Source organism: Chelmon rostratus, chromosome 1 (assembly GCF_017976325.1).
Source record: "Chelmon rostratus isolate fCheRos1 chromosome 1, fCheRos1.pri, whole genome shotgun sequence".
Lineage (NCBI taxonomy): Eukaryota > Metazoa > Chordata > Actinopteri > Chaetodontiformes > Chaetodontidae > Chelmon > Chelmon rostratus.
In genome coordinates this window covers 19838007-19861230 of record NC_055658.1, presented here as the reverse complement: position 1 = coordinate 19861230, position 23224 = coordinate 19838007, and the positions used below count along the sequence as shown (strand labels likewise).

Below are 23224 nucleotides of genomic sequence, written 5' to 3'. Positions count from 1 at the left end.
TATTTAAGGAGAAGGACCACAGAAAACAACTGATGGAGAGAACATGCTGTAAAACTAGGATTAGCAAGAAATGGTTTTTGCACATCAAACCTTGGTTTACATACATCTAAATGTGGCTTTTGATGCAATGCAGGATTTTAATCTCAAAGGCCTTAAAAGAAGAGGATTTACATCTTTTTTTTATCTTTGCAAAGACCTACAGACATATTCACATACAAAAAAAATTAATAATAATCACACCAAGACACAGTCACTTCCTTTCTAGCTCCACCTCTTTCTGTCCTTCACCACATTTCCATTGTTTTTCTGTCACTCTGTGTGTTACCTCCACCTTAACTTCCTTTCATTGTTCGCTCCCTCCTCACTCTCCTCTCCTTCCTACCTTGAGGAAGTTCTTGAAGTCCGGCTCGTTGTCGATGCGCGTCTGGAGCAGCGCGGCTCCGTTGATCTGGCACGAGCAGAAGCGGATGTAGGGCTGCATGTGGGACAGCTCCGTGGACAGGATATCTCCGACCATCTGCACCGGCATGTTCTCCCCGCCCATCTTCTTACGAACGCGTAGCGCCCTGCACGCACATAAATGCACATATGTAAACACAGGCAGCTCTGTTGTTTCCACAAAGACACAGCATTAGAAAAGCCTCCTTGCACAGGCTGTCCCCTCCTGATCTAAGTCAATCTGTGATATTTACTTGAGAAGTTTTGTGTTGCAGGCCAGAAGTTCTTTCCAGTTGACAAAGATCATGGTCATCTCTGAATCCTTCACCCGGCCCGACTCTGACATAGGCTTATAGAAAACCTACACACACACACACACAAACACACAGGAATAATGATGTTAGACAGAAAGACGCATCTCATTCTCATACAATAATGACTGTTTTCCTACAGCATATGATCTGGCTTGGTTGACTTACTGCATACGGTATATATTTATACATGAGCTATTCAGCAGGATGTGTCCTTACCTCCAGCACTATCTGCAGGTCCTCCACGTATCTGTCCTCAGTCTGGATCAGCTCATGGATGTAACCCTGTCTCTTCTTCTCCTGGGGGCTCAGTGAGTCCAGGCTGTTCAGGTCTGCACACCCTGTACGAGAGGAGGAACACACAAGTGGAAGGTTTGTATTTTTTTTTCCCGGAGAAATTCAACCAGTGCAACCGCTTCAACAAATACCAAACCACTACTTGAACCACAGCAACACTTAAACACTGAAGGTACTGCCTCCTGCTGGATGTTTAGATGAAAAAAACAACAACATGGTGCTGCTGCAGACACTTTCTCAAATCTATGCGCACGTTATTGAAGGTTTCAGAAAAGCAGGCGACAAAGGTGAAGAAGATGGGAGATGGTGAGGGAAACAGGAGAGACTATGGTCTAGAGCAGCACACACAAATACACACACACACTTACCTGATACAGGATGTGCATTAGGCCATTGTGAGGGTCTCATATTCGCAAACTGCTGCTCCCTCATTGACCCTTGACTTTCTTCTGCCCTTCTTCCTTCTCCCTGATCATCTGTCTCATCCCACAGGTTTAGAAAGTGAAAACTGCTCTGTAAAGTCATCTCTATGATTCCAATTCTGTCTCTCGAAGTAGTTTAGTTAGATGTCTGTCTTCTTCTGCGTTTGCTCAAAGTCTGATGGTCTCTTTCTCCCTCTGTGCTGTTATCTTCTCGTTGCGGGTATCAGACTAAAACTTCTCCTTGACTAAATCTGTTTGTATCAAAACAGGAAGGGGATTCTTTCAGGCTTTCTCACCCCTTGACGCATGTCCAGAGAGGAAAAAGCTTTGGTTTTTCCCCAGTTTTCAGTGACTTTTGTCACTGAAATAAGCTACAGTTGTGTCTAAAAAGAACACACAAAAAAACCACACCAACACACTAATTTCGATGTTTGACTCTGCATCAAGAGGAGTGCAGGTGACAGTTGAAAAGGTTGTTCACATACCGTATATCTGTCCATCTTAATCAGGTGTATCGTGTTGACAACAAAAACACTGCAGACAACACATGCACACACACACCCACACACACACCCTTTTCTGATGTCGACTAATATTTCATTTAACAATCACAAAACACTCAACATCTCAAACCAAACCAATCTTTATTTTTTTACGTTTTACTTCAGGATCAGAAAAAATACTGAGACACATCTTCAAAAATAGTTGCATCATCTTGTACCACAAATGTTCTCAATATATGTTGTCAAATCACTTGTGCTAACAGCTCTAGCTGCTATAAACTGGCTTTCTGTCAGTGTGGTTCACGCAATGTTACTGTAGCCTTTCACAGATATGATGGAGGTTCAAGGTAAACTGAGCCAGCTGATTAAATTAAATTAAAATAAAGTGCCTAGCGCTTTTGCAGCAACTTGCTTTTTTGTTGCATTTCAGTGAAGTTGACGGTGGTGCGCTAAAGAAATGAATCCACAATCCTGACAATGGTTACTATGTTTTTTCTTAAACACCATGAGCAGACGTGCATTCACTTTCTGCACAAATAAAAACATCCAGAGCAGCAGTAAAACAGCACTCAGTTGCTATAAGGTGCAGCAGCAGTTTGTAACATCGCCCCCGGAGGCAAAGTTTACGTCTGTCAGTGGCTTTGAAACAGTTAGCCATGTGCTGAAGAGTCGCTTCATATCACTTTCTTATGTTCCTTATGTCAGTGATGGCAGCTGACCCAGTTATGGCTTTTAAATGTAGAGGAAAAACTGTGCGTTTCTGCTTGTACCCTTTTGTGATTCAAAAGGGTACAAGCGTGATTCATCTATGTCGCCCAAATTGGGCGACATAGAAGCTTTTCAAAGGCATAAAATGCACTGCAAATGGTTATATTTCATAAAGTTCACAAGATGAAAGCACATTGTAAGAATATTAATGCTACATCTACTAAACATCTATTTAGTAGAGACTGAGTTTATTTTTAACAAGCTCTCCACTCGGGTTTCTAACTCAGTCCTCAACATATCTATTACCTTCCTTCGGAACATATTTCTTTGATGAAGTCATATTGCCACTTTGTGCCTTGTTTCAAGCATTTTTAAGACAAGTGCAGGAGTGCTGGGCCCATTATTTCTCAAAATATCCACAGTTTTGCGGATTAAAAACGTTAGAAAGTGACATTAAACTTGTACATCATGTCTGAATATAGACACATCTCTGAGGAGAGACAGAGACAAATAGTGGGCTCTGTGTGAGCTAAACTCTCAAAATTGGAGAGTGAGAAAATGAGAAAGGAAAGCAAAAAAAGAGGGGAAAAAGAAAGAAAAGGAAAAAAGGTGAAGGAAAATGGTTGATGCAGCATGTACAAAAGGGGAAAATAAGGAAAGAAGCGGGACAAGTCACAGAGAGACCCACTTTCGCTCTGCTACTAATGCATTTCCCCATCAATGACATGATGATTCTGCATCAGTTCACAATCAAAACGAGGACCGGGAAAATCACAAAAGGCACCAAGGCTTTAACAATTCACAGAATCAGCATTGAGAGTCACAAGAACGTAGTTCCATTAACAGGCAACACAGGACCTTCAATTTTCACACATACAGCTGTTCACTCTCTGTGGTGCTCTGTAGCTCTCCCTCTCTTTCATGCGCACACACGCACACACACGCGCACGCGCACGCGCACGCACACACACACACACACACACACACACACACACACACTTTATTTCAGTGGGTGAAGTTAGTAGAAAGTCCGGACACTGTGCCCCTTCAGAGCAGTGTGCAATAGTGGGTCTCTCTGAAGTCAGGAGTAGGAGAGGAAGAGGAGGTGAAGGAGGAGGAAGAGGACTTTCTACCACCCTAGAAGGAGAAAGAGACAGAAGCCGACGGGAAGAGATGGAGAGGGAGTGGGAAGGAGGAGTTCAGGTTGGGAAGGGAGGAAGTGGAAAAAACAGGAAAAGGTGAAATAGTCAGTGAGAAGAGAGGATATACAGATAAAGAGATGGGTGGATGGAAAAACATCAGTGCTGGCAGATGGGGGTTGCACAGATGAACAAAGGATAAGTATGAGTTAGTCACAGTGGCTTGAAGCGACATGGAGGAATGAGCGTCTCTCTGTTTTTTAACATGCATATTTCATCTCATGAATAGTCATGATATGATGGTTAAAGGATTTACTTACACTGCGTGCTGGGGTCACAATCTGCTGTGGTCAACTTGACGTAATTGGTGGGGAAGAGACCAGTGGCCCCGTTGATCTCTCCTTTCCACCAATCAGGGTCATTCTTGTCTAAAACGTTGATCAGCTGACCTTTGGAGAAGCTCATCTCGTCCCCGTTGGCGGCTGTGTAGTCGTATATGGCTATCACCTGACAGACTGAGAGAGAAGAGGATGGAGTGTGTGAGGTACTTTTACTTACTCTATTATCTCATCTCTTCACTTCAGAGGAGCGTGTGTGTTACCTGGTTGGGGCGCTGGTGTGGACTTGCCGCTGTTGGAGCCCAATATTTTGACATGAGAGGCAGGGAACCAGCCCTTCTGACGCTTTTTACCACGTGCCTAGAGTCAAAAAACACAAACAAAGGTGGATGATGAGGTTTTAATCAGCCATCAGGGACGTGGGCCATCAATTATCTCCAAATCCTTGAACATGCAGTTCTCCCATTCAACCAGTGAGCATGTTTATTTTCTTGTCACATACTGCCATCTACTGGATGGCTATTTAAGATATAACATCAAACTGAAATCTCAACTAGCAGCAAAACAGCCCACTTTCATGAAGCCCACAGGGTAAAAACCAGCCACCATAGCATCATATGAAGTAAGTCCCATTCTTGTGAAACATTAAAAGCCATCAAAGACGGAGGGATGGTGGAGGAGGCATTTTTGGAGGCTGCTGTTCATGAATTTTAACACAGTAACACAGTGATGTGTGGACATAGCGGAAAAGAATCAACTACAAAATGACACTGACTGTTGTCCTTCTCTCTTCAGTTTGATGAGTCCACAGACATCACAGATGTGGCTCAAGAGGAGAGACTCTCCATTTTGCTACTGAAATAACATTGTGAAAGGATATTTTCCAAGCCTCAATGCAGTCAGTGGACAAAATCTACCTGCCTATTTCTCCACTAGTCTCCATTAACGCTAATGTGGGGTCCTTGTGAGTCGTGCAAATGGTTTTGTTGCCTTGTGTAAACGACACAATTCTTTCCCAGACTTCATCCATTATAACTGCATCATTCAATAACAAGCATTGTGTGGGAAGGTGTTGAACATGAAAGACGTGACGGATGCTGCCATGAAGATTGTGAATTCCATCAGCCCAAAAAGCATTCAGAGGAGGCTATTCTGCGCTCAGGTGGAAATACTGAGTTGCTGTTGCATACAGACGTGTGGTGGCTGAGCAAAGGCACATTTCTGCAGAGATTTTGCCTGAAGTGAAACTATTTCTCAGGCATTCTTACGTTGCAGTGTATGCCCATCTTGATGATGAGCTGAAGCTCACCTAGAAATCTGAAAGAACTGAATTTAGAGTTGCAGGGGAAAAAAAAAACTAGTTGACATGATTAGCGCTGTGCAGGGCAAACCACAACTACTTTCAACCAAGCTGCAGTGTCAGGCCCTGCCCTACTTTCTGAGCATGCATACAGAATGTGAGTGTCAGGGCAAAAAACATTGCAGTTTGAAAGATGTTTAACAGGCTTTACATTACTGGAGCCAGTCGCTTCATACATGTGTTTGCCGTTTGGCAATGATATTGATGTGGATGAAATTGCCTCCTAAGTGGGAACACTATTCCTCCTGGACGCTGCAGCAGAGAAGGAAATTCTCACGCTTCAGAATGACTTCAGTAGATTTAATTAAGGTAAAACTTTATTCTCTGAAATGGAAAACATGTGTATGCTGCATAACAGTAGCTTTATGCTATGGAGGTACAGAGACTGTGATTTGGGACTGGTAGATTTTCTGATGTTAAAACACGTTAAAGTAGATCTGAAGTGAAAAAACATTTGGCACCTCTGTTTTAGGGGATCGCAAGCCAAAAAGGTTGGGAACCACTATTTCAGTGAATCACATAAAGAACTGCTGAGACTACAGTGACGTATTGACACAGTTATTGAAGGGCAACTAAGTTGGCTGCGTGGAGATATGCTAAAGCACAGGCCATCTGTGGACTAAGGAACCAGTGAAAAAACCATTGTGAACAGCATCTGAACACTGACCTGTAGTTCTCCAAGCCACCAGCCAGAAGCGTTCTTGCTGAGGATAAGGATGAGCTGGCCATTTTCCAGATTTAGCTGTTCAGGGCCGGTAGAGGAGTGGGCCCGAAGCACTTGGGCTATTTCTGTGCACACAAAAGACACAAATGCAACTTTACATTGCAGCAAAATGCAAAAGTACATATTGTTCTCTTACATGAGAGTCGGAGATTGAGAGGTAAGACGATGAACTTACCTGGTTTCTTCTTTCCAGATATGCTTGATGTCTGAAAAATGCAATGACATCATCATTACAAACTATAACTGTAGAAGCAGTACACCAAAATACAGAGAGAGAAGAAAATAACAGGAATGCCTTGCAACAAAATGCAATCCAACTGCATCACTAGATTAAGTCTCTTTGCCCTGTATGTCAGTAGATGTTGTCTATTCCTTACATCTGTCTCTTTCGGTTTGACGTAGTTGCTGGGGAAGAGGCCTGTGCAGTCACCTATAGAGCCGTTCCACCACTCGCCCTCTTTCTTGCTCACCAAGATCACATCTCCCTCTCTAAACGTCAGGTCACCAGGCTCCGGAGACTCATAGGTATACAATGCCACGTATTCTAAGGAAAAAGATATATGAACGTAAAGGAACAGTAGCCTATGCAGGGCTTGATACTAAATTAAGTTTAACTCCACAACACTGCAGTCAGGGAGACTTAAATTAGACAGGTACATATAGATGAGCAGGCCCCTTAACCAACCTGAAAATAATCATAAAATGTTAAAAATAAGAGCTTGACAACAGCAACATATGAATGTGTGGTTTATGTAATGTATGAAGATCAAATATCAAAAATAAAATACATTTCAGAGGAAGTATTATTGTACCTTCAAGCTGCAGGCCATCGGTAGACTCTGAAGCATCAGGAGGGGAGCTCTTCATGCTGTACAAACAGAAAGACCACATTATCATACCTATTCATGCATTCCAGCCATCCATTCATTCATCATCCAAGCACAGAAGAACCACAACGTTTTTCCCCAGCCATGCCCTCCAGCTCATCCTGGGGGGAGCAAGGCGATCTAGGTAGGAATAACCAGAGTTGTAATACTGAAAGGCCCGAAACACTTTAATGGGCTCCTTTGAAAACAAAGGGGGTTTCACTCTGGGCTCCTGCGGTCCCATTTGTCTGGTCATGAGCCAAACCTAATTATCAAAGGTAAAGTCTGGAGCATGCACTTGACTGATTGTTACACCAGGTTTCACCTTCCTCTTCACCACAACAGCTCGGTGTAACATCAGCTGGAATCACACTGTACATACAAAGCTTTGCTGCAGCCTGATTTGTAACTGTGTGACACCAACAACACAGCAGATTCCTCAACACAGAGAGAGGAAGAGGACATTTCTGGAGCCTAAATACTTTGAATACTGGAACAGTTACCGCACCTTTACTCTCACTGACAGATAGACATTATCATATGACTGATGCGTGTTTTCACTGATTTACCCTGAGATTAAAAAGCAACCCAACGACCACAAAAAATGTTGGTATGGGAAGTGGACAGCTATGTGCTTCAGGCTACTGAATTCATGTTCACACATGGAATATGATGGCTATGAGATTGTGGCATAAGGCTAGTGTGTGTTGGGGTTGACTTTATGTATGAGGCAGTCCCCCAATCCCCCTGCTCCGCTCCTTCTCAAAAGGAAGTGTAATGTTGCCATGGAGTCAGTGAGTTAGCTGTGAGCTCCGGCAAGAGCACACCGAATATAAAAATAACAAATATGTGGGCAGACTTACTCCGAACTTTCTTCTTCTCCCAGCAGTGTCACATATGTCTTGGGGAACCAACCCTGTTCACCATTCAGCTCTCCTAGCCACCAGTTCTCCTGCTGCTCCAACACCTGAATGACGTCATCCTTATTGAAGTTCAGATGGTTGTCTGTCTTTGCTGTCCAAGAACACAGGGCCTGGGCCAACAGGTTGCCCACTACCTGCTGACAAGGGCACAGAGAGACAGAGAGAAGTGCACTGAGTATTTGAGCGTTTGTATATATCCAGGTAATGATCTTACTGTGGTAATCAAAGGGTAGTAGCTGGTACAGAACCTGTTGTAAACAGTCTTACACCTCTCACCTGTCCTTGTGTCTCAGAGGGTGCAGGGTTTGGAGAGTGTGTTGGTGTGAAGGCAGACTTTGTTCCTGCTGCCATGGCAGCCTCAAGGGCACTGGAAAGCTGTGACTGAAGTTGCATTTTAGGAGCAGCAGCAGCAGCAGCAGCAGCAGCAGCAGCATTATTAGCTGTGTCTGATGGGGCCACTCTCTCGACATAGCTCTCTGGGAACCAGCCCATCTTTCCCTGTTTGCTGCCATACAGCCAACCCTCCTCCCGCTCTGTCGTCTCATCAACCTGACAGGAGGAGATAGCAAAGTTTGAGAAGGAGTAAGTAAAGCGTGAGAAGAAAAGAAGAAACAGACATTTGAACAGGAACAACTGGTGTGTAATTTCTGTTGCAAGTGTATCTTTTGTCAAGGCCTTATGAGACACAGCTTTCAGTCTTACCTCGATGATATCATCTGCATTGAAGCTGAGTTCTTCATTGTTGCGTGCAGTGAACGGGTAGAGCGCTTTGAAGGATGTGAGAGCCGCTGACTTCCTGTGATGTGTGGCCCTGGGTTGTCCGCCTAAAGCAGCATATCAGGGTCATTATGTGATGGTTATGTTTTAATTAACACTGAAGACAGAAAGTGTGTGTGCGTGCGCCTCACCTTTCCTCTCCTCCAGTCCTCTCAGCAGAGCCGTCAGTTTCTCCTGAATATCCACCTTGCCTCCACTTGGCTGCTGCTGCTGACGAGATGCCTCCTCCTTCCTCTTTCTCTCCTCCTCGGCTTTCCTTCTCTCCTCTGTCTCCTCCTTTCTCTTCTTCTCCTCCTCCGCCCTCTTCCTTTCCACCTCACGCTTTCTCCTCTCCTCCTCCTGCTGCTGCTGAAGCTTCCTCCTGTCTTCTTCCCTCTTTCGCCTCTCCTCCTCCTCTCTCTTCCTTCTCTCCTCCTCCTCTCGCTTTCTCCTGTCCTCTGCATCTCTGACAGCAGCCTCGGCCGCCCTTTGTCTCCTCCTCTCCTCCTCCTCCCTCTCTCTTCTACGCTCCTCCTCTCTCCGCTCCTCCTCTAGCCTCTTCCTCTCTTCCTCCCTCCTGCGTCGATCCTCCTCTTCTTTCCGTCTTTTCTCCTCTTTCCTCCTCTCTTCCTCCAGTTTCCGTCTCTCTTCCTCTAGCTGCCTCCTCTCCTCCTCCAGCTGCCTCCTCTCCTCCTCCTGCCTCCGTCTCTCTGCTTGCTTCTGCCGCTCCTCCTCTTCTCTTCTCTTTCTCTCCTCTGCCTCTCTTTTCTTCCGCTCTGCCTCCTCCTTTGCTCTGAGCTCTCGTTCAGCTTGCTCCTTGGCAGCCTGGATGAGAGCTTGTCTCTCTTTCTCCTCCTCCTCCCTCTTTTTGGCCTCTCTCTCCTCCTGAAGCTTCCTCTGACGCTCCTCTTCATCCCTCTTCAGTTTTTCCTGCCACTGACGCTCTTTTTCCATCTTAATACGTCTTGTGAGTGGGAAGCAAATGTTGTTATTTTAAAAGTTTGGATTTCAAGATGAAAAAAGAGCTTTTTTATATTAAAGTTCAAATGCAAATTTAAAAGCAGGTTGAGAAATGAGATTTTGCTTTTACATGACACTCAAATCTGAAAATAAATTTGCATGAAAGCTAAGTACCTCTGAGCTTCCTCTTCCTCCCTCCGTCTCCTCTCCTCCTCCCTCCTCTTCTCCTCTTCTTGCTCCTTCCTTCGAATCAGCTCACGCCGTTTGTCCTCTTTGATGCTCCGTAGTTTCTCTAGCGCTGCCTGCTGCTTTCTCTGGCTCTCCCTCAGTTCCTGACGCGTGCACAGACACACACACACAAAACCACACCTTTAATAGCAGAATGAAGATACGTGACTAAATTAAAGAATGAGTTGACTGGGTAGACATAATGGGCTGATAAAGCTCCGAAAACACATGCATCATGCACAAACACCGAGCATGGACATCAGTGCCTAAACATTGAACAACTTGGTGTGAGAGACAGAGAAGACAGAAGAAAGAGAGATATGTCTAAAGATAAGAGTAAAATCCAGAGAAGCTAAAACTAAAGCTAAAGCAGAGCCAGAAGATGTGATGGAGAAATATAAGCAGAGTAATGACCAACAGAAAAGAGCAGAGGAGATGAAAGATAAAAAGATGAGAACAACAAAGAGACCTAAAGCAAAAACCTTTAGTAGGTAGAAGAGGTTACGGAGGCAGGCCAGCAGACTGAACACAGCCTGAAGCATAGAGTCCTCAGCATCCACATACTGCAAAGTTGGGGACAAGGGATCAGAGATGGGTGAGAGGAAAGATGAACAGAGGAGAGAAAAGAGGAAGGAAATCCAGCAAGGGGAAAAAAAGAAAAGATCATTTCCATAAGAGAAGAAGGGACGAGACATGCAGAAGAGAGGAATAAAAGTTAAAGATGACAAAGGAATGAAATCAATATCAGAAGGCAAGAAAGAAGGTGTTAATGGACCGGAATGATCAGAGGAGAGAAAACAGACATGAAGGGCCAAGCTGCAGTCAAAGTAAAACATAAAAACCGGCACTGTACACTCAAAAAACATGTTAGTTTTTTAATGTTTTTCCTGCTCTGTAAAATTAAAAAACATTTTAAACACAAACTGTTAGATACAATTACTGTAAAGAATCAAACATACTGTACATCAAGCTCTGGACTAAAGCTTCACTTTGCCACCACCCCTTGCTCATTTTATGTCACTTAAAAATCCCACCTGTGTTCACAGAGTGTACTAACATGGCAATGCACAGTTTATGTCCTGCATGATATTTTTAATGAAGTAATTTATCCCATTTGTAGGCACTGATACTTGAGATTATCAAAGAATGAGTCGGGCTGCTAGAGATGGCACTGATTTCACAAACAAGCTAAAGGCTGAATGACCAGCTGCTAATACGCGGCGGAGAGCTGGATTTGTGAATCTCAGGTTTAATAAAGTAAACAACTAATAGTCCACCTTCTCCTCCAACTACTGACAGTACGCCTCTGCGAACCACTCAAGTCAAGACTGATGTGAGATAGTGGATTTACTGGGCAGTCTGTCTTAAATTGTGAGAATGTAAAGCATAGTGCTGTTGAAAGAGAGACAGCAGGTTTTAATCCAGGACAGAATGACATATAACCATTCTCCCACATGAATATGAAAATTAACAAGCGGTCAGACTACAGGTCTCTCTCATTGTACTATTGATAATATTGATGTATTCAGTTCTTACCTGCATATCCTTGTTGTACTGGTCCATCTGAGCCAGTTTGGCAGCAGTCTCTTTCTCCAGAGTTTTCAGCTGCTCTTGCAGTTTCATACATGTCCCTTTTTTCTCTGTGACGCCCACCTTCAGGGTGGACATGGTCGACGCTACAAACATGAAATACAGTTAACAAGCTAAAATCTTCCCGGTGAAAAAAATAAAAGCACTATGACAGAACATAGAAGTAAGTTTACAAAGCTTTCTTGCACACACTGCTGTACAGTACAGATTCCGAATATACTGTGATTAAACTACTCAATTTGTCCAACAATGTGTTGTGTTCTTTTATCAAGCACCCATCCAACAGGCTATGTCTCCATCAATTCATCCATCAAGACTAACCAGGCAGGTTATTCAGAGCCATGTTTTTCAGTTTCTCAGTCAGTCTCTTCTGCTCTGGAGTCAGCTGCGACAACTTCCTTTGGAACTCCTGACCAAAGAGAAATGCAACAGACGCAACAAGACATTAATCGCAAATAACACAAAACTGTTATTACGATGGATAACTGTCACAACAAAATAGCGTTAGAAAAAGAAACACACAAAGACACTCACACTCACACACGCGCACGCACACACACCTCTAGCTGTTTCTGCAGGTTGTTAATGTCCTGCTGGCGTGTCTCTATCCTTTGATTGGTCAGATCCAGCTCTGTCTTCTGAAGCTTCTTCTTGTTGTCAAAGTCACGCAGCCGGTCTGAGATCTGGCGGTGTTTGTTACCCTGAGGCAGAGAGACAGAGAGAGACAGAGAGAGAATGGCATAAACTTTACAAACTGACCTGACACAGCTGCACAAACAGAGGCCATCAGTGCATGACAACAGTAAGTCTACGTGTATGCTGCATTTGTCTCTTTGCCACTCACCACAGCCTCCAGCTCCATCTCCAGGCTCCTTTTCTTAGCCTTTAATCTGATGATATCATCCTGCTCCTGCTCCCTCTTAATCTGGAGCTCTCCTCGCCGCCTCCTCTCCCACTCCTCCTTCCTCTGGCGCTCAAGCTCTCGCTGTGCAGCCTGGAATTAACCCACACAAGACACTGATGTGTAAAGAAATGACTCTCTGCTGCGACTATAAATGAGGAAACAGACAAAACTTCAGACTTGCGGACACAGGATCCACCCTCACCTCTTTTCTCTCAATCTCTTTCTGTCGCTCTTCTTCTCTCTGCCTCTCCAGCTCCCTCTGTCTCTCCAGCCTCCTCTCCTCCTCTTTCTTCCTCCTCTCCTCGGCCTCCCGAGCCTCCTTCTCTCTCCTCTCTTGCTCCTCTCTCTGCTTCTGAGCGCGCCGCTCCTGCTCCCTCCTCTCCGCCTCCTGCAGAGCCAGTCGTCTTTTCTCCAGCTCTGCATTCCCTCGCTCCAGGTTAGCTTTGAATTTATCCTCAAAGGAATCTAAACACAGACAAACAAAAAGTCTTGAAGTCAGTGTTGGTGTAAATTTTTATGTTGATTGGGAGTGTGCTGTCCAATCCTGCTTTTGTGCTTGAAAAGGATGATAATGAACAGTGTATAAATAAAAAGTGCATAAATTTAAAACTAATTTGTAGTTTCAGTCAATCTCTGTCAATCAGTATACAGAGAACAAGGCTGAAGATAATGAAGCAGCTAAACAAGACTACACTCTGTGTTGAGGGCAGGTAGTGTGAGTACTGACAGTTGGCTTTAGCTTTCTGTGGTGGTTCAATGTCCAAGTCCTCAGTCAGAGCTGCATATGGAGAAGGGCTGGATCCATTCACTGCAGCCCTGGAGAGCAGATTTAAAATAACTGGTTTGGATACACAATTCACATGATTATACTACTAAATAAACACTGAGATTAGTCCATGTAGTCCATGTTTAATGTATGCACTTAAATCTAAACACTTACAGTACCAGTCAAAAGGTTGGACACACCTTCTCACTTAAAGGTTTTTCTTCATTATTTTGTACATTGGAGATTAATACTGAAGACATTAAAACTATGAACATACATGGAATTATATAGTAAGCAAAAAAAAAAGGTGAAAACCAAAGCAAAACATGTTTTAGATTCTTCAAAGTAGCCACATCTTTCTTTGATGACAGCTTTGCACACCATTGGCATGACTGATACTATATATCAATTCTATAGGGTAAATTAAGAATATGTGTCCACCCACCTTTGTGAGGGTGGTACCAGCTCAGTTGGCAGTGTTAGCGGCAGTGGTTGTCCAGTCTTTGCCATGTCCACAAGATGCATCGCCAGAACAAACTCTTCAGCTTTTAGCTTGCCATCCTTATCCACATCAGCTAAATTCCTGCAGGAGGGATACAGGATAAGGAGGCACCCGAAGACAACTATGTAAAAATTTGGCAACTTTAGAGAACCAAAGTTTCCAATTTGATTATAACTGTCTGCTGATCAGCTGTTTCTGTCAAAGCTATGTTTAACTACTGAATGTGCTAGTTTAGGTTAGTGACTACATGTCCTGTTATAGGGACTGTATGATTACTACACCTTTATTTAATGAAAACAATCATTAGTGGCAGCCTAACATGGAGCCTGTATTATGGACCATACCATGTGAAGGCACATGGATACACACAAGGAGTTATCTATGTACAATAGACTATCATATATAAACATATTGAAGTAGTCCTTAAGATCCAGCTGTTCAGGTTCACTTACATAAGTATCTTCAGAGTTAAAACAAACCAATCACAGCAGAAGAAAATGTACAATAAGAATTTTGATTTCCTTGTATTTACCAGTAATAGATACTACAGTAAGAGCAGCCTTGTTTAATAAAAAACGAATCCTATGACAAACTATTGGCCTATTGCCGTACCAGGTGTAGTGGAATGAAGTTTCTAACCTGACTCTGGCTCTTGAACACAACACTGCGGCATGGGACATGTACAGACACACACGCATACAGTACAAACACACAGATTTTCTCACCAGATGGAAGCCAGCTGTGTCTGAGTCAGCATTGTGGTTGCCATTGCACCTCTCACCTGCAGACCTGGCAACCAGAGCAACAGATGTCAAAATACATGTATAGCACAGAAATGTGGGTGTGGTGTAGAGGAAGTATGTGAGAAATATATGATACAGTATGCATTAATGTACTCATTAAAATGTGCCAGGTGAACAAAGATGGCAGTCTCGTGCATCATCTCGACAGCTGGTTACCAATACTGATATCAGGTTTCCTTGATGTTTTTCACAACTGTGTAAAAAATGTTGAAATAGGAAATGATACACTGTCTTTAACACTCATTCATTCACTGAGATCAAAGAGATGATGATCAAAATACTGTGACAGCATGAACAACAGGTTCATATTTATTTAGCAGACAGCTCTTGACTCCTAGAGTGCGGCTCAGGCAGCATTTTTCTGTGTGAACCCAACCTGAGTCCAAGAGAGTGGTAACCGAGCCCAACCTGAACCCGACGCAGTTAATGTAAGCTGAAGCAGTGAGTTTCTGTCACTCTGTCACACAGTGGTTGTTAGTCAGTCGCATCCTGCACCCACTGTCCACGATCTATTCCCAGTCTTCTTGCTGCCATATCTCATCAGAGCCCCACATGATTTACATTTTACATATCTAACTGCTTCATTATGACATCTGCATTGATGAAAAAAATCGACATACCTCCATACATTGGACTCCCTGCATGGTTTTTGGTATTTTTAAGCTTCCCTGTTGATACATTTTGTTTGCTGTGCTGCATCCTTAACTAGGCTACATGAATACGCTTTTTACTGCCTGAAATTGCCAATGTTGCATTCACAATAACAAAGCCTGCACTTGATAGGACATAGCCAAACACAGATAGTAGGTCCTTCATTTTCATTTTTTTACACTACATTATCACTAAAAGACCTTGAAAGCAGCGTGTAGGCCAGCCCAGTTGATGTGAGCGAACCCATGCATCATTTTCAAATTACTGTCTGAGCCCGACCCCAATGTGTCAGGTTCCCACTCTACTGTCTACACTGTGTAAGGTGTGTGGAGCTGTATACTATAATGTAAGAGAAGAGTCCAAGAGCTCAAAAAAATGGAAAGAGCCATTCATTTACAAGCCAGATTCCAAAAAAAAAAGAGCTGGGACGCTGTGTAAAACACAAATGAATGCAATTATTTTCAAACAAACTGTGTTTCCCAACAACAGTTTCACAAAGTGCCTGAGCCCATGTAGTAATCTCCTTATTATAAAGGAGATGGAGTGATGAACCTCGCTTCACCTTGCTTGTGAACGACTGAGCCTTTCCAGGATGCCCCTTTCATTCCCAATCATGATACTCACTTGTTACCAATCAACCTGTTTACTTATGGAATGTTCCAAACTGGTGTATTTCCCAGTCTTTTGTTGCTCCTGTGCCAACTTGTTAGAAAGGTGTTGCTGCATCAAATCCAGAATAAGCAGATTTTTACAAAAATCAAAGAAGTTGATGAAGTAAAACGTTAAATATATTGTCTTTGTGCTGTTTTCAATTGACTCAAAAAGGATTACAAGTTATCACATTCTGTTTCGTTTATGTTTTTACAGTGTCCCAACTCTTTTGGGATCAGGTTGTAATGTATTTAAAGATCAGGACCACACATAATGTGCAAAGTCACTGTGAGAAAATCATCTTTAACTCTGGCTGAAGTGCATGTGTGTGTATGTGTGTGTGTGTGTGTGTGTGTGTGTGTGTGCGCGCGCATGCATTGTTGTTTGATTGTATCATGGCTATTTCAAGAGAACAGGTCCAACAAGGCTAACAGTAACAGAACGAAAAGGCAAAAGAATACTTGGCTGAGTGTGTGTGTGTGTGTGTGTGTGTGTGTGTGTGTGTGTGTGTGTGTGTGTGTGTAGAGGAACTGCCCCAGTGTCTGAACACACCCAGAGCCACCACTTCCTTAGAGTTAGCAAAGGACTGACAAACACAGAAAGAAAGAGGGAGGCAACGTTATGAAATCATCAGTGGCTGCATTTCACGCATAGTCTGGTATGGACGTGTACGACCCATACACTAATCACATACATACACACAGACACACATATCATACCAGTGAGGTATCCAGTCATCTGTTTATCCAGGCTGTTGAACTGCTGTCTGTATTTGAGCCTGGAGGCATGTGGTACAGCCCAGTCACTGGGACCAGTAACCATTGGGGACATCACAGAGGGTGATGAGGAAGTGGAGCTGAAAGACAAACGGCAGGATGAACGCACTAAACTTCAGGAACACCAGTGTGTGCACTTCAAAAGAGACTGACAAGATAAATGAGGCAACTGGTTGTGCAAAAGGGGAAATTGTTTTGTGCTTCCAAATGTCTGTATGTGTTTTTCTGTGTTTGTTACCTGATAGATCCCAGGTCCAGCAGTGATGAGGCCTTGTTCATACCAGAAGGAGCACCGGAGGAGAGTCCTAGCGGAGAGGGGTAGGAGGACGCAGAGAAAGGTAGGCCTGACAACATAAAGCATACATACAAATCCATTATATATACTCTAGTGTAGTTATCTGCAACATTGTGATGGCATTTTACTGTTGCTACTAACCATAAAAACTAGATGCCATCCCTCCACCCCGAAACATATAGACTTTTTTTCTTTTTTACAGTTGTCAGAAAGGGGAGGGGAGTCTTGTAGTGGTTCAGTAATATACTGTCATTCAGCCACTGCTGTAACCTTGTCAAGGACAAGCAGGCTATTTGTATGGAGATAAGACCTGACTCTGCAAAACCAGGCAAGGATTCATCCTTTTCCTTCCTTTCCCCCCAAAAGAAATAGAAATATTTCATCATCTGCACTCTGCTGCAAACATATACAATAATTACTCTCAGAGGAAGACATTGCCTCTTAATAGTGTTCATGCTTTAAGAAACAGAAAATAATCCTCTAGCAAGTAGCAGTAATCAAAGGACAAATGAATGTATTTAGACATGATGACTCTTTCTTTCCAAAGCAGCAACAGATACATAATAGTACAGCAAAGCAAAAAAAGAGGAGAGGAAACAGATAAATAAAAGTCAGAAATGAAAGTTGTCTGTACCAGTGGCCAGAGCTGCAGCTGGGATTGGTTGGAGAATTCCCATGGTGCCGTTTGGCATGGTGGCGTTTCCCACGGTGGGCATCAGGGGCCTGTTGGGGGTTGAGGCTATTAGAGGGCTCAGACCTGTTGTTGTAGTAACCAAAGGGGTGAGGCCTGTCATTGGTGTCAGAGGTGAGAGTCCAGGGGTTGCCATAGAGATAGGGGTCAACATGGCAAGGTTTGTCCCAGGCATCATGGACATGTTAGGCACAGCACCCATACCTGGAACACACAAACACACACAACAGGTGCACATTTTAGATGACACAGCAGTCAAAATGCACATATAGAGTCAGACACGCTTTAGATAGATAAGCTTGTCAATAATAAAAAATGAGGTGTTTTGTATCCCATTTACATCTTTTAATACACATATCTCTTTTGTGTTGCTATTGTGTTTAAGGCTATGACATATTTTCACATTACAGCCAGCTAAGTTCCTAACTAAACAAACACACACAAACAATATGTAATAATAAACACATACCATAGGCTGGCTTGGCCATTGATGAGGTGGGGTTATTGAGGGTGGGAGCAGGCACAGGAGGCTGCTTCATGATGATTGGCAGTGCTAAGGGAAGCGATGTACCCTGGAGTTTTAGCTTTATGAGCTTCATTGCAATGGAAAACTCCAACCTGTCCATCTTCCCATCTTTATTCATATCAGCCAGAGTCCTGAGAGACAGAAGGAGACAAATAGTTAGTGAAGGATGTTACAATATTCTTCATTAAGCGTAGATTTCAGTGAATATGTCCACTGCTCAAAACTGTGTGGGTGTATATGTGTGTGTGTGTGTGTGTGTGTTTCTCACCATATCTCAGCCAACACTGAGGCAGGCAGCCCCGATTGAAGGAAAAACTTTCTCGCCTGCTCCCCTACAGAAAGGGAAGAAATAAAAATAAGAAAAAAAGAAAATTCAGCAGTTGAAGGGCGCATCATGGTTGCATTATGAGTGTGCAGGGAAATCACTATGAGCATGATGCACCAACAGTTTGTGCGATGAAGTGCATGTTTGTGTGTGTACCTGAGACATAGCCCAATGATGGGGAGAGGGTGTCAAACTTCTGGTCATGTTTGCTCCTCTCCTCTGGAGAGATAGCCCATACGCTTGGACCACCTGGAGAGAAAAAGAGGTCACAGGGACACACTAATATAAAAGACAGTGTAAAGCAACAGACATAGGACATATCCATTATCGTGGCGGAAGCACTTTCCTTAATAAATAGAGATCCTTTTCTATTTCCGTAAATTCGTCCACTACATATGATTTCTGGGCTTGACTCAGCAAACCTGCTCTTATCTAATTTAAACTAAATCTTAAGCAAAGTAAACACACACTTTGCATACTAACTTAAAGTTAGAAAACATTTTACAAGTTGCAAACAAACAGGAAGGAAGACAGGCACATGCACACACACACACATGGAGATGAGATGAGAGGGAACCTGAGGCCAGCCTCTGTAGCAGTCAGGAGATGGGAATGCACTGATATTGACAAAATGATAATAAAGCGCAGTGTTGCCAGTGATGCTAAGTCACTTTGTTCAGACAGGAAGGCAGAACAGCACTGGTATTTACCCAGCCAGGGCATACTACCCATTAGTGTTTGCTCCACAGTCCGTCAGCAGACACAGTGAATGGACAGTTGAATTCATCATAACAGAACATACACAGTTTCTGTAACTTTAGTGCTGTGACTGACACTATAAGCAAGGATGAAAAAAGGGAACTTAATAGGACTGAAAGCAAGATGGTCCAGAGACGGACATCGCTCACACAAATAATAAGAAACAACAAGAGGCAAATGATTACAGCAGCGTGTGTTCGGACATACAAATATATGTGCAGCCACACACGTGTTGGCCTCAGCAGATCTGCAAGGAAAAAAAAACAGACACACCACCCTACACACACATACACCCACTTCTGGTTCTCCTCTCCCCTCCTTTACACACCCACTCACACACAAACTGCAGCAGGCTTACCATTCATATTTGCAGAGAGGGGGAACTCCTGGTGGCGTCCTCAGCTACTGCTTGCAGCCATCTGCAAAAACACACAGTCACAGTCCAGTCATCAGTCAATACTGCAGCTAAGACAGGACAGTAGTGTCAGTGACAGGAGGGAGAGAGTAACAGCAGAAAGAGAGGGAGATGGAGAGAGAGAGACAGAGGGATGAAGAAAGACAGGGGGATGAAGGGAGAGAGAGAGAGAGGGAGTGAGAGAGAAAGAGAGAGACAGAGAGAGAGAGAGAGGATATTCTGGTCAGTCAGCAGAGTCAAACAGGGCTCCTCCTGTTCTCTTCAGTGTGGCCACGTTCCAAAGCTTTTAAACTACTCGGACGCATTCCAATACTATCCACACTGACTCTGTAGTGGCCAGACACCAATAGCACACAAGCCACACTGATAAGCCTTTATAAAAGCACATTAACACTCTCTGTCCATATATTGTCAACCCACTGTGAAGTGCTATGTTGGACCAGATTTAGGCTCTGACGGCAGTTTACAAAGGTTGTGTCACTGACTGGACAAAAGACCTGTACTGTCCTGGTGTTAAGCAGACATCAGTTCTTCATGCAGCTGCCCAAGTTTAATGGGCAGATGGTCATCTCTACAGATGCTGCTTTCATGTTCACCCTTTAGCCCACTGCAAACACTGTCAATGGGTTAGCATGGACAGGAGAGACACTGAGTGACCATCTGCTGTTAAACTGTTTGGTACACTGTAACACAGTGTCTTCTGAAACGGGTGGTTTTACTTCATAACAGTATTTTGATTTAAAATGTACTATGGCAACCTCTGTGAGACTGTAACGTACTACAGCAGCACTTTCAGATAAATGTTAACGTCAGCAGGCTAACATGCTCTCAATGACAATGCTAACATGATGACGCTAAGCAGTTAGAATGTTTATCATGTTCACCATATTATTTCAGTATGCTAATATGCTAACGTTTGCTAATTAGCCGTAAACACAAAGTACAACTGAGGCTGAGTTAGTTCATCAAGTAGTTCATTAGTTTTGCAGGTATATGGTCATAACCAAAATATTGGACAATTGAACATTTTGTCCAGATGATGGCGCTAGACGGAAAACTTACCAAAACGATCACCAAAGTGATAACAATCATGCTGAAGGGGACTGGACCATATCTAACAAATGCCATAGCAACGAATCCAATACAAATCAGAACCGGTATAGGAAAATTCAGGGGATCAGTAAAGTGATTAGAATCCATCCGCTGGGGACCATGAAGATCTGGATAAAATTTTGTCTTAATATGTCCCAAATATTTCAGTCTGGACCAAAGCAGTGGACAAACCGAAAGGGCCAACAGACCATCCAAGCTATTCTACAGCCTCAATGACTTCCTGCCAGTCTTCCTGTCACCAATGACAATGTCTTTCTCAAAGTCTGTTTCATCATGCTTTAAGCTTGTCGAGTCATGCTCATGCAAAGCCAGAGCAGTAACAGAGCTGCAGTTGCATAAACCTGTTTTATGTATCAGGAGGGCCCACTTCTTCTGAAAGGCCAAGGTTTGTGAGTTAAAGTGATCACATTTAGTGCGTGGGTGGAGGTGTGTGTGTCTCCATGTTTCTCAATGTTCTTTGATAAATTTTATCAGCTGACTACAATCAAGATTTCTCAGAATGTGGTGTGTGGCAGTGTGGCAAGGTGCCAGCTAGCTAGTCAGCATGAGAACTTTGCCGATTTATTATCTTATACATTTTTACACTCTCCATCAAAGAATTGGACAACATTTTCTGTAACCGTGTTAATGTTGCTTGGGGTGGTGGGAAGGAAATCTGTGGCTAAATGTACCATACATGGGCTCCTTGATGACAAAAGACCAGTAACTTGCATAATGCTGTGCTTGCCAGCATATTTATAGGTCTACTTGAAACACAGCCACCACAAAACTGCTTTGTTTAAATATAAAACAGTTTATTGCTGTGGGATGAACAGTGTGATCTTTTGCTTCAGGGGGCCTTAGCGCAGGTCAGATCAACAGGCCACGTGTTCTATGAGGTCTAAATTCTAAGAAATTCATTTGAACAACTAACATGAACATGTGCAATCTAACATCAAATACAAAGCTAAATTTATATATAATTCCCCTTCGTGCATCTTAGTTTGGGACACTGAATCAGACCATAATGTTTGTTCTACAGCTTTCATGTTCACTTCATTATTGACGTGCTGAACACCTGCTTCCTCCATGGCTATCTCTCTCCCATCAGCCAGTCAGACTCACATGATGTAGTCGGAGGAGGAGGAAAAGGAGGAGAGAAATTCCAATCTTTCTGCTCAACACTTCCTGCCCAGTAACCCACAGACACAAGCATTTCCTCGTCGTCCGTCAGTTGACGGGAGGTGATCGTGGATTTTGGCAGAGGGACAGCTTTGATGCCCCAGAAAGTACGAATCGAAAGTTAGAACTAGAGTCAGAACTGGAGCGGTACAAGAATTACAGTTTACTGAGTGATTTTTAGGAAGCGAAATGACTGATCGCTGTCTTGTCTGTTGATATTAGCTTTGTGAAGGAGAACATGAATGAGATAAAGAGGCCTTGTCAATTATTTTACAAAGGCAAAGAACAGTGAGGGAGGGCTAATCTGCCTGCCATCTGTCGCTCTCCCAGAGACTCTCCCCATTTTCTGCCTTATTCTCCTTCATTCTGCCCTTGTCCTTCATGTGCAGTTTTTATTACATATTGGAGTGTGAGTGTGTGCATGCGGAGACTTCTCCCATTAAAGAATGTGTTCAGTGAGAAGTCATGTTTGCAGCAGTCCTTACACAGACACAGCAAGACTGCAGTGTTTGCAGTAGATGAACAAGAGTATAATTAATAATAATAAATCTGTTAATCTTACCAGAAATCTGACAAATCAGATATTGTGTAATACAGTTGTGTAATTTTTTACAAGCTACAGCATGCACAGTATGTTTTGCATATTGCACATTATCAAATACATTGCAGTTTGCTAGACAATCCACTGTATCTAGCTCTAATAGCGTTTTGAGCACTTTTTTGCATATTGTCCAAACATACCTATTTGCCAACAGTACATAAGAGCTATAAACTATCATCTGCCTGCAGCATCAGCTATTCTGTATTGGTCAGGCTCTAGTCAAGAAGTGTAACCTCTGGTGATGTAACACTGTAGAAATTACATTGAATGAAAGAAAGATAGCAGTGGGCTGTATTCTTTAAGGTTTACTGCTGACAGAGGAGGAGTCGAACGACTGACTTGGCTGGCACAAGTGACTGACTTCAGTGTAGACTCAGCTTTGCAAACCTCATGCAAATCCCCTTTGAAGGCCACACATATCCTAAAAACAAACTGCAACAAACCAACAACTGCATTTTGTACATTTTCACGTGTGATGGAGAACCACTGAAAAGGAGGTTTGAAAACGTATACACGCTACAAGAAAGCAACTGTGAGTGAAATTCAAACACTGTTTTGATAGCATTACAGTCATCACCATGGAGAGGAAGGTGTAAATGATACATCGACAGACAACACAACGTTTTCATTCTTTTACATTCAGGTTTGCATGATCGTCAAACAGGTCAATTTTCATAATTTTAACTTTAACTGTTTTGCTACTTTTTTGGGGGGGTTTATAC

The 23224-nt window shown here is 43.1% G+C and overlaps 1 protein-coding gene across 1 annotated transcript in view; it reads right to left on the bottom strand.

Moving 5' to 3' along the window:
* Window positions 1–23224, bottom strand: part of itsn2b (intersectin 2b) — a 34521-nt gene that overhangs the window by 6791 nt on the left and 4506 nt on the right. The window contains exons 2-31 of the mRNA XM_041939946.1: window positions 19571–19631; window positions 18610–18702; window positions 18397–18460; window positions 18072–18259; window positions 17546–17806; window positions 16855–16960; window positions 16560–16696; window positions 14461–14524; window positions 13679–13816; window positions 13195–13283; window positions 12670–12932; window positions 12408–12557; window positions 12124–12264; window positions 11885–11972; window positions 11510–11649; window positions 9920–10077; window positions 9476–9749; window positions 8938–9394; window positions 8732–8853; window positions 8306–8578; window positions 7970–8166; window positions 7053–7108; window positions 6618–6784; window positions 6416–6446; window positions 6184–6305; window positions 4420–4516; window positions 4139–4333; window positions 969–1090; window positions 693–799; window positions 383–566 (exon numbers count right to left, since the gene is read on the bottom strand). Of these exons, the coding sequence (XP_041795880.1) occupies window positions 383–566; window positions 693–799; window positions 969–1090; window positions 4139–4333; window positions 4420–4516; window positions 6184–6305; window positions 6416–6446; window positions 6618–6784; window positions 7053–7108; window positions 7970–8166; window positions 8306–8578; window positions 8732–8853; window positions 8938–9394; window positions 9476–9749; window positions 9920–10077; window positions 11510–11649; window positions 11885–11972; window positions 12124–12264; window positions 12408–12557; window positions 12670–12932; window positions 13195–13283; window positions 13679–13816; window positions 14461–14524; window positions 16560–16696; window positions 16855–16960; window positions 17546–17806; window positions 18072–18259; window positions 18397–18460; window positions 18610–18702; window positions 19571–19577 (4491 nt within the window). The 5' untranslated portion in view covers window positions 19578–19631. The remainder of the gene's footprint in view (window positions 1–382; window positions 567–692; window positions 800–968; window positions 1091–4138; window positions 4334–4419; window positions 4517–6183; window positions 6306–6415; window positions 6447–6617; window positions 6785–7052; window positions 7109–7969; window positions 8167–8305; window positions 8579–8731; window positions 8854–8937; window positions 9395–9475; window positions 9750–9919; window positions 10078–11509; window positions 11650–11884; window positions 11973–12123; window positions 12265–12407; window positions 12558–12669; window positions 12933–13194; window positions 13284–13678; window positions 13817–14460; window positions 14525–16559; window positions 16697–16854; window positions 16961–17545; window positions 17807–18071; window positions 18260–18396; window positions 18461–18609; window positions 18703–19570; window positions 19632–23224) is intronic.